This window comes from Blennius ocellaris, assembly GCF_963422515.1.
Source record: "Blennius ocellaris genome assembly, chromosome: 17".
Lineage (NCBI taxonomy): Eukaryota > Metazoa > Chordata > Actinopteri > Blenniiformes > Blenniidae > Blennius > Blennius ocellaris.
This window is the reverse complement of record NC_137666.1, coordinates 23,573,565-23,583,611: the sequence shown is the minus strand read 5'-3', so window position 1 is coordinate 23,583,611 and position 10,047 is coordinate 23,573,565. Positions and strand designations below refer to the sequence as shown.

Genomic DNA, 10,047 nt, shown 5'->3' with positions numbered 1-10,047 from the left:
TTAGACACCTTTGGTTACTGAGTTTTGATAGTTAAAAACTTGTTCTGTTAAGTGCATTTTGTATATAAGATGTGTCAATACAGTGAGCAGACGACACATTCTATTCTTTCTTGTCTTTAATTTTTATGTTTGCTGGTGAAGTAATCCAAAAGTAACTAAAAGTACTCTGGTATGTTACTTTTTTATTGTAATACTTGAATAAGTTACTAATTAAATTTTTTGACAACTTGTAATTGTAACGGATTACAGTTTTCAAGTAATCTTCCCAACTCTGACTACTGTTGTGTGCAATATACAATATTAATTTATGCAATAACTTTCAATAAATCACCATTAAAATACAGCCAACGGTTATCATCTTGTTTCTATATCATTGTTTCTGTTGTTTTTTAATATTAATAGTTATTATCATTGTTTAGATTCCTTTTATCGCTGTTCAAATGCTCCTTCCTCATCTACAGTACAGTGTACTCGAAGCGAACAGGGTCCTCATCCAAGATGGCGCCCACCGTGACTCTCTCCGACAGGTGGCGCACTGCCCCTCATTAGAAAAGCGGAAATACGTCACGCGTGGTCATGCGGCTTCATGTCATGTGACGTCTTGTCACGTGCTGTTGTTTCCTGGCTGTGCTCGGATGTCTGCGGTTTGTTTTGGAGAGTTTTATTAAAGGTGAGTTCACTCTGAGCGTGTTTCTGCTCCTGAAAACGAGAATTGTGTTTTTATTGAGACGGAGACGCAATAAAAACCCAGTTGACCTGCAGCGATACCTGTTGACAGCCGAGCTAACAGGTTAGCTTCAGAGAACCGAGTCGAACATCGCTCACTTTCTGCTTCACAAACATTAAGTCACTTTTTTTCTATTAATGGAGTCTTTTTGTCACAGTTGATCGGACAAAGACGCATCCTTCTTTCCCCGGAATTGTTGTGATGTTTTTAGCATAACCTCAAAACAAAAGTTAATGCAGTGACAGGTGGACAGGTTAATCGTGACTGTGATTGAAATGCCACTTTAAAAATGTTTTCTAAGGATATATAAACACGCTAAAGTGTAAACAACAATCCTCATGAGCTGTTAACACGCGATCAAATATGTTGAAAGTCAAAATGTTTACTATTTCTAGTTAAAGTCGGCAAAGTCTCACTTGATTGCTGTAAAAGATGTTTTCTAACTATATAATGTATTATATGCAACAAAAAGGGCTTCAAAAATGGCAAGTGAGCAAGTTTATGTTTATGAAAGACTTTAATCCAGTGAACTGAACTGAAAAGAGGATTTATCAGATCAAAAATAGCAAAACATCTATAACATGATTGTCTTCAATATACATTTATTAGTTTGAAAACAATGCAGAAGTTATTGAATATGGTGAAATGGCTGATAAATTATCACATTGCAATGATTGTATGATCATCAATAAATGTAAAATTCTCAAGATAATGTTGCAACATAACACTAAAATCCTAAAATGTCCAGAATAACACGGCTTCAACCACTGGTGAAGAATGAAGGAAAAAACTGAAATGAATTAAAAACATTTCAACAATGTCTACTGTTCTAAATGTCTTTAAGACCAGAGACTTGATAAATTAGTTTTTCTCAGTTCAGTGTTTGTATTTGTAACAGCACGATGCTTACAATTTATGAACTGTGTTTCCTCATTTTCAAAGTTTCAAAATGCTTTGAGGTTCCCGATGAGTTTTATTCGGTACAGATGGTGTGTTGTGGTCATGAAGGTCGCAGAGCTTTGACATTTAGCACAACATCCTCCTTCGACACGCAGCACTCTGTTTGGACTGATGGTGTGTTATTTTCTCTCCACAGTGATTCTCTTCATCCAATATGGCGGATGTGAGTACAGCTCAGTCTCTCTAGACTCCACTGCAGAACTGTTGTATGATCTTTGCTTGGTTCCTGTCACCAGGGCGACACTTGTATGTTTAGTGTCTATTCTGTATTTACAGCTCTTGTGTGTAAAGTCTCACATGTCTGTGTCTGCAGGATCTGAAGCGATACCTGTACAAACAGCTACAGAGGTGTGTATGGCGCAAAGAGTCCAGTGTGACCAGTGAGACTCTCTCTGACCGTAAACTGTGTTGTTGTTCAGTGTTGAAGGTCTGCATGCCGTGGTGGTGACGGACCGGGATGGTGTTCCTGTGATCAAAGGTCAGGAGGCTCCGCCATCTGCTCTTCTCTCTCACTGTGTCGATGACGTGGGAACTCCTGTTGTTCATATAGTTGAGTGTGGCGTTACAGTGTAACTCTGATCAGAGTCTTGCACGAGTCCGGTTTTTCAAACCCGGACCCAGCCATGCCCGTAAAGCTCAATGTGAGAACTGACCGCGAGCCGCCATTTCCTGCAAGGAAGTCCCACGTCCGCCAGAGCGATGAATATTAGAAGAGACTCGACACTTACCGTATTTTCCGCCCTATAAGCACCTAAATACCTCAAATTTTCTCAAAAGCTGCCAGTGCACCTTATAACCCGGTACGCCTTATATATGGAAGAATTGCTCTACTTGAGACTGCTATTTGACAGCTGAACAACCAGAAGCTTTTATTTTGACAACTCTAACTTCTCAACCGACGACACTCCACACAACACCTTCATCACTCATGGTTGCACACCAACATTCTAACAAACCAAAATAAACTAGATGAAATAATGACTCCCTAAACTGGGGAACAAAAACACATAAACACAATCAACACAACACCAAGCCCAACAACAACCCACAATAACCTCCAACAACACAAAACATGAATTCCCATCATGCCTTGCATCCTGAGCTCCTCAGTGCAGCCGATAGCTGCAATGAATTATGGGAGTTTCTGTTTGTGGTGTTTTAAATGCAATTATTGGGGTTATATTTGGTTTGTGGTGTCGGTAATAATTGTGTTGTGTTGTGTTTTTGTTGCTTAGTTCATGTAGTTTAGTTTATTACCGGTAGTTGTAAGTTGTCAACCAGTAGTGAATAAGGTTTTGTGTGTAGTGTCGTCCTGGCATAGGCTGCAGGGAGGACTATCAAAATAAAGCGTGTGCACTTCTCTGGGTGTTAGAATCAGTGGAAAATGTAACTTAATGGCTTTGAGCTATAAAGGTTATGACCACTGGTCTATTCCATGTGCCTTATAATGTGGTGCGCCTTATATATGAACAAAGTTGTAAATTATGTCAATAAATGTAGGTGTACCTTATAATCCGGTGCCTTATAGTGCGGAAAATACGGTAATTGAACACAATGTCTCTACAATGACTCACTTCAAAGTGCTTCATTGCTTTAATCACTTTCTTCAACGAGGGCTGAACTGTAGATTCAGACACCGCTGTTACGCAACATGTTCCGTCTTGCATGTGGAACAATAATTTAAGTTTCTCTCATATCAGCTGCTCACTTTGAAGCAGTGTCACTGTGTGACGTCCGACGGCCGTCCGCTTACTGCACATTTAGTCAAAACTTGATCTGTTATTGAAATGAGACTAAAATGTGAGCACGGTCACAATGTGGACTCATTTTTCACCCGTTGCAAAGCCGATTTGCAGGCACTCGACTGACTACAGCAGTGTTTTTCTACCTTTTTGAGCCGAGACACACTTTTTTGTTTGGAAAACTCTGGAGTCACACCACCACCTGAAAATGTTAAAATGTTAAACTCTGTAGCCTCTATTAACAATACAAAGTCTTTCTCATCAAAGTTGTATCAACAGGAATCCAGTAAATCCAGAAAGCAAGGACTTTTTTTAATAGTGACTCCGTCAGTGTGAAACCTGGACCTGATGGATGAAGAGCTGAGATCCTGGTTTTCAAAAACTTCTCCATCACTGTCACTGACACAGTACTTTGATACAAGATGGTAGCAGGAGGTGGAGATGAACCACACTGACGTCTGTCACTTTACATTTCACCGGCAAAGTTCTGTGCTGCCCTCTAGTGGTGAAGAGTATTTATACATCATTACTCTGCAACACACTGCTCTCACAGCTGCTGTCAAAATCAAATGATTTTTAGAAAAAAACGTGAAATTGGATAATTTTCCACGGCTCACCTGACGAGATCTGGAGGAAACACCAGTGTGGTTGAAAAACACTGGACTACAGTATACGGATTACATAATACTTGAACCCTGTAACCAGCTGGACCTCAGTGGTTTTCAACCAGAAGTCAATATGAGTGTGGTCTGGACCAGACGTTCTCCGCCTGCCTGAGGGGAACCAGTAAGAAAGTCTGCCTAGCCAGCTGGCCTTCATGTCCTGCCACTGGGGTAGGGTCCTGCTCTGCATTCAGGTGGTAGTACACACTGTTAATCCAGGTGTGGCGGACGTACGTTTGTAGAGCATCATGAAGACATCAGACACACCGGCGATGGAGAAAGAACCAAAGTATCCGTTTGTATTTGAAGTGCAGGTTCCTTCACTGTGGCAAAGGTTGTAAACTCCCTGCATGTCTGACCTGCTGTGTTCCTGCAGTTGCCAACGACAACGCTCCAGTTCATGCGCTCAGACCCGGCTTCCTGTCCACGTTCGCTCTGGCCACAGACCAGGGCAGTAAACTGGGTCTGTCCAAGAATAAAAGCATCATCTGCTACTACAACACCTACCAGGTCAGAGCTCAAGTCTCACTTTCTCCTCACAACACTCGTGTGTTCTTCACTCGTCCACGTTGGGTCGACACTGAAACTGACCAAACAGTCATCTGCTGGACTGAAGACGTTTTGGACTTATTATTGGGGTTAAGTTAGCGGTTTTAGCCATTTAAGCCGTATCAGAAGGCAAATGAAGAAAAACATATAAGATCTTTCATATAGTTTACCCTTATTAAGATGAAAGTACTTCACAAAGCATTTATGCACAGCGAGCATTTAAAGTCCCAGTGAAATGTAAAAGACTACTTTGAAAAAAACGATAGTTGTGGTTCTACTTGTAAGGTTCCTCCGACTCTGCCCCACCACTGTTGTCGCATAACAAAGTTATTTGAATTTTGAATCTCCAGCCGAGGAAGTCGGGGGAATCCTTCTTCTTCGTGGGCGTGACGTCAAGAGTTGTGCAGATCTCCATCTGTTGTGTTTATATCGGCTTGTTTCCTCTTAAATATCCACGTTTTTACAGTGTTTTGAAGTTATAGTCGGCGTTTTATGAGCCTTGATGAAAGATTGAGCCTGGAAGAGACCAGAGAGAGGAGAAAAGGAGCACGGGCGGCGGGAGCTGCTAGCGGCTAGCAGGAGCCGCTAGCTCGGGCGGCTAGTAGACGATCAAGTAATACCTGGACTCGTCTCCAGTGATTCCACAGTCAGAAAAGCTCTTGGACGTGTTGGAACCAGGAAGCCGGTCGTTCTGCCAAAAGTCAGGACTCAAAGCCTCAAAGGTGAAAAGTGGCGGCTGCTGAGGCGAGGAGACGAGGACGAATGGAGGACGAAGCGTCTTCTGCTTCCTCAAACATGTTCCAGACGGGGTCACCGATGGCAGAACCACCTTCTGTGTCTTCTTCATCAATCACTGGGTTTGAAATGACCATGATGATGAAATATGGTTCAATTCAGCCTCTTGGTGGTCAAAACTCTGATCCTCCATAATGTAAACACAACTTGGGCGTGTGCACAACTCGTGATGTCACTCTGTTATTGTCAGAAGCTCCGCCCAGCAGAGGAAATAGCGACGTTTATCGGCTATTTTCTCGCAGATTGTCGTGTTTTAACATTTTACCTTCAGCCAGTTAGCAGGAAAACGTTCTAGAAGAGACACTAGAGAGTTTTGGAGGTGGAACCTTCATTTCACAAGGACTTTAAGGTGAAAACCCGTTAAAAGGAGTTGAGAGGGACTTTTAAAAAGCCTAAAAGCTTCTTAAACAGACAAGATGGTGGAGAAACGAAAGCTGCTCTCTGTATGTTTAGTAACATGCTACAGGAACAATGTTGGTGGTCGAGTTCACAGCACTGCTCTTCTGTCCAGTTGGGATTTCTAGTTCTTTTTTTCTTGGGTGTCCATTCCATTTGTTGTTTTCATCATTCTGCCAAATCAAACCTCTTTTCATTAGAGCTCCACAAATCCCAGGGGTTGGTGGCAGCAGCGTCCACGTCCTCCATTAATATCAACTCAGTCGTAAAAATAACCAGCGTGGACAGAAACGATAACAAAAATCTAATTCATATAATAATTGGCATGTGAACGAGGTAAGTTCAATTATTTTTAAGCTGTATACAAATTAATTAAATTTATCGGAGTTTCATCATCACGATGTAAAATAATTTTCATGACTACATATTTTTTAATATTTGATCATTTTACTCTCCATTCATTACCATGAGCAGAGAACGCTGTACTTCTGTCTCCTTTCTCTAACAACCAATCACTGCTTTCAGCACACGGGGTCGACCACACCTCCTCACTGAGATAAAGGTTTCTCCCAGCTCCTGGCTCAGAGTTACTCTGAGTCACTTTAAGCTCAGATTCCTTGCTAGGAAGGTTCAGGCTACATTAGGAACCCTGAGAGACTCAGACCCTTCATGACCACAGAACTTTGTATAAGAAGCGTCAGTACATCTCTGAGATTCTCCCTGTTCTGACCCGTATGTCCTTTATGTCCTGAACAGATCGTTCAGTTCAACCGGCTGCCGCTGGTCATCAGCTTCATCGCCAGCAGCACCGCCAACACAGGTGAAACTAAACTTCTCTCAAGTCACTAACGCTTGTTGTCGCGATCATTTTCATCCTGCTGAAGCTTCAAGATGAAGAATGAGAGTGACGAGCAATGAGAAATCCTTTCACTCATATCCAGAGGTATTTGGAGCTGTGAGCTTTAATTTGAGGATATTTACAATCAGATCACATATGAAGTGTCGGATTTACGCCTTCCAGCCTTTAAAGCAGTACAAATAATCAGATCTATAATGATTAATGAATACAGTGGTTTGTAAAAGTATTCATAGCCCTTGAACTTTTCCACATTTTGTCACATTACACGCCACAAACATAAATATATTTTATTGGAATTGTATGTGAAAGATCAACACAAAGTGTCACACAATTGTGAAGTACAAAGAAAATTATACACGACTTTAAATGTTTTTCACAAATAAAAAACTGAAAAGTGCAAAAGTATTCAGCCCCTTTTCTCTGAGTTCAACCAACCAATAACCTTCAGAAGTTTCCTGATGACTGCTGAATGTTGACCTAATGGCTAAATAGTTCAATAGAATTACACACATTTTCTAATGAAAACGTTTGTTCACGTTTGTGTTCGTGAGTTAAACGATGCTCAGATGGATTCAGGCCATGATTTACGTTTTCAGACATCTTCATCACGTGAACTAACAACACAGGAACACTGGTCTAGAGTTGTTTACTGTGATCCCGGCTGTTTTCCTGACTGGAGGTTTGACTTGAAGTGTTCTCTGCCCTCAGGCCTCATCATGAGTCTGGAGAAAGACCTGGCCCCGTTAATAGACGATCTGAGGCAGGTGGTGGAGGTCACATAACCCGGGACACACCAGAGCCCCCCCCCCTGTGCCGGCCCCCCAGACCCCCTTCCTCTGGATTGTGTTCTTTCCTTGTTTCAGTGTTGTTCTGTAAAAATCTGAATAAAGCTTCATCTTTGACTCCTCAGTTGTTTGTATCTTTTCCGCTTCGCTGGTTTTTCCTGCAGTGGCGGATTACTGCAGTTAATTAGTTCCTCCTCCACGACGTGTCGGAATGATGATCTCAGTTCCTTCTGGCTTTATTGAAAATAAACTTCTTAAAGTTAAGGACCTTGTCCACTGAAAAATGTATTATGTGGAAAGCAAAACAAAAACAAATTGCCAAACGATGTTCAAAGTAATTTTGTTGCACAAACCGTTCGCCAGAGGAGAAAATATGATTTTCAGAGCAAATGTTTGCACGACGTCGTTGAAACAGAAACGTCCATCTGTTAATGGAGTAAAACTGTGGAACTTTTATGTGTAGAATTTAAATGTTCAAATGTTTACAAATTTATGAAAATGTACAAAAAGAGAATTCTGAGAGACGATGAAAAGAGTTGAAAATAATTGACTGTAACTGTAGAACTGTAAGACAAAGGGAGGCTGTTTTTATGTTCTGAGACCTGGTGAGGAGTCGTGGGGGGGGGGGGGGGGGTCACATTCATCTGATTTTGTTGTAAAGTTGCTAATAGGGACAGATTACACAAGAGTTATCTTCTCTGTTCCTTTTTGTTCATGTATGGATGACAAATATATATATATATATAGTGAAATGGCATGACATAACATGAATAAATAAATAAAACTTCTCTTCAGAAGATTTCCAGTTTATTGTGGTTCTGAATTGACTGAGTTGTTGCCTCTTATTGTTTCATAATCATGACGTCAGTGACACTAGAGGTGTAAACGTGTCACGAATATTCAAAGAAGAGCAAATGCAGCTCCGGCCTTCACTGGTGTGATTATCATCCCTGTGTGAAGCTGACCTGTGAAGCAGACCTCCTGAACCCTTCGCACAAAACCGCAGCGCTCCAACACCAACTCGTCACTTTTTACAAGCCGAAGCTGCTTAAATCAAACTGGCATTTCACATGTAAACACAATTCAACGGTTTATTAACAGTCAGCTGCTTTGGCCACTTCGGTTAAATGTGGTGACGGTTTGAGGAAAGAAGATTAGTCTTATCCCCTCTGCAGCACAGCTCCAGCAAGAAATCACATTTCTACCCCTTTATGATACATTTGCTTGGCTTTCATATCTTTCTAAAATGCTGCAGGATATGTTTGTGTCAAAGAAAGTCAGGCTTTGAACTGGGGATGGGATTTTGTATTCAGAATGGCAGGAAGCCTCACAGGGTCAAAAGATATTCTGCCCCCATCAGTACTTCAATGTCTTTTCTGGGGTTTTGTTGTTTTCAGGAGACATTTTGAATTAATTTAAGAGCAGTCAAACCTTTATGCTGCACAGTGTGACCACGGCAAATCCGTAAACATCCCAGCTAAAAACCTGGAGCAACACTGTCGGGATTAGATCAGTGTTTATCAACCTTTTTGAGCAAGGCACAGTTTTTTTCTTTGGAAAATTCTGGAGGCACACCACCACCCGGAAATATTAAAATGTGAAACTGTGTAGCCTCTATTAACAATATAAAGTCTTTCTCATCAAAGTTTTATCAACAGGAATCCAGTAAATCCAGAAAGCAAGGACTTTTTTTAATAGTGACTCCGTCAGTGTGAAACCTGGACCTGATGGATGAAGAGCTGAGATCCTGGTTTTCTAAAACTTCTCCATCACTGTCACTGACACAGTACTTTGATACAAGATGGTAGCAGGAGGTGGAGATGAACCACACTGACGTCTGTCACTTTACATTTCACCGGCAAAGTTCTGTGCTGCCCTCTAGTGGTGAAGAGTATTTATACAGGATTACTACAACACACTGAGAGCAAATGTTTTTTAGAAATGTGAAATGTGATAATTTCTCACGGCTCACCTGACGAGATCTCGCGGAAACACCAGTGTGGTTGAAAGACACTGGGTTAGAAGAAACCTGCTTGTTCTGGCATGAGGCTGTGCGAGTGTCCCAAACAGTGTTGCCACAGTAACTTAAAAAAAAAACTAATCTGATTACTAGTTACTCCTTTAAAAAGTAACATTGCTACTTCACAGATTACTTGTTTTTTAAAGTAACTAAGTTGGATTACAAGTTCCTTTTTTAGTTACTTTCCGCAGCTGCCCCCCCCCCATTGGCCGAAAACATAAAAATTACTACAAGTTTTGTCAAAAACTCCGCTGATCCATATTGACCTGCTGGTACATATTTAACCTTTGACCTTCATTTTTTTCTTGTATTTATATCTGACTTTATTATCAGATTTTTGCTGTTACTGGTATTATGGCCCCTGTGATTGGCCGAGAGTGGAGAAGGGGGTGGGTCAGATGATTGATAGTAAGGCACAGTGACTTGGATAAGTAACTTTAATCTGATTACTAATTTGAAAATAGCGAAATAGTAACGCGTCCGATTACTTGTTGCTCATATGCGAGTAGCGCGTTACTAATGAACACGTTCCCGGCATCACTAGCCACTGGT

At 41.2% G+C, this 10,047-nt stretch overlaps 1 protein-coding gene across 1 annotated transcript; it reads left to right on the top strand.

Moving 5' to 3' along the window:
• The first annotated feature begins 595 nt into the window (after positions 1-595).
• Positions 596-7,592, top strand: lamtor3 (late endosomal/lysosomal adaptor, MAPK and MTOR activator 3). The gene is made up of 7 exons (XM_080512310.1): positions 596-670; positions 1,824-1,850; positions 2,001-2,035; positions 2,107-2,165; positions 4,468-4,601; positions 6,588-6,651; positions 7,399-7,592. The coding sequence occupies exons 2-7, from the start codon at positions 1,842-1,844 to the stop codon at positions 7,470-7,472; spliced, it is 375 nt and encodes a 124-aa protein (XP_080368436.1). The 5' UTR covers positions 596-670; positions 1,824-1,841; the 3' UTR covers positions 7,473-7,592.
• The last annotated feature ends 2,455 nt before the right edge of the window (positions 7,593-10,047 follow it).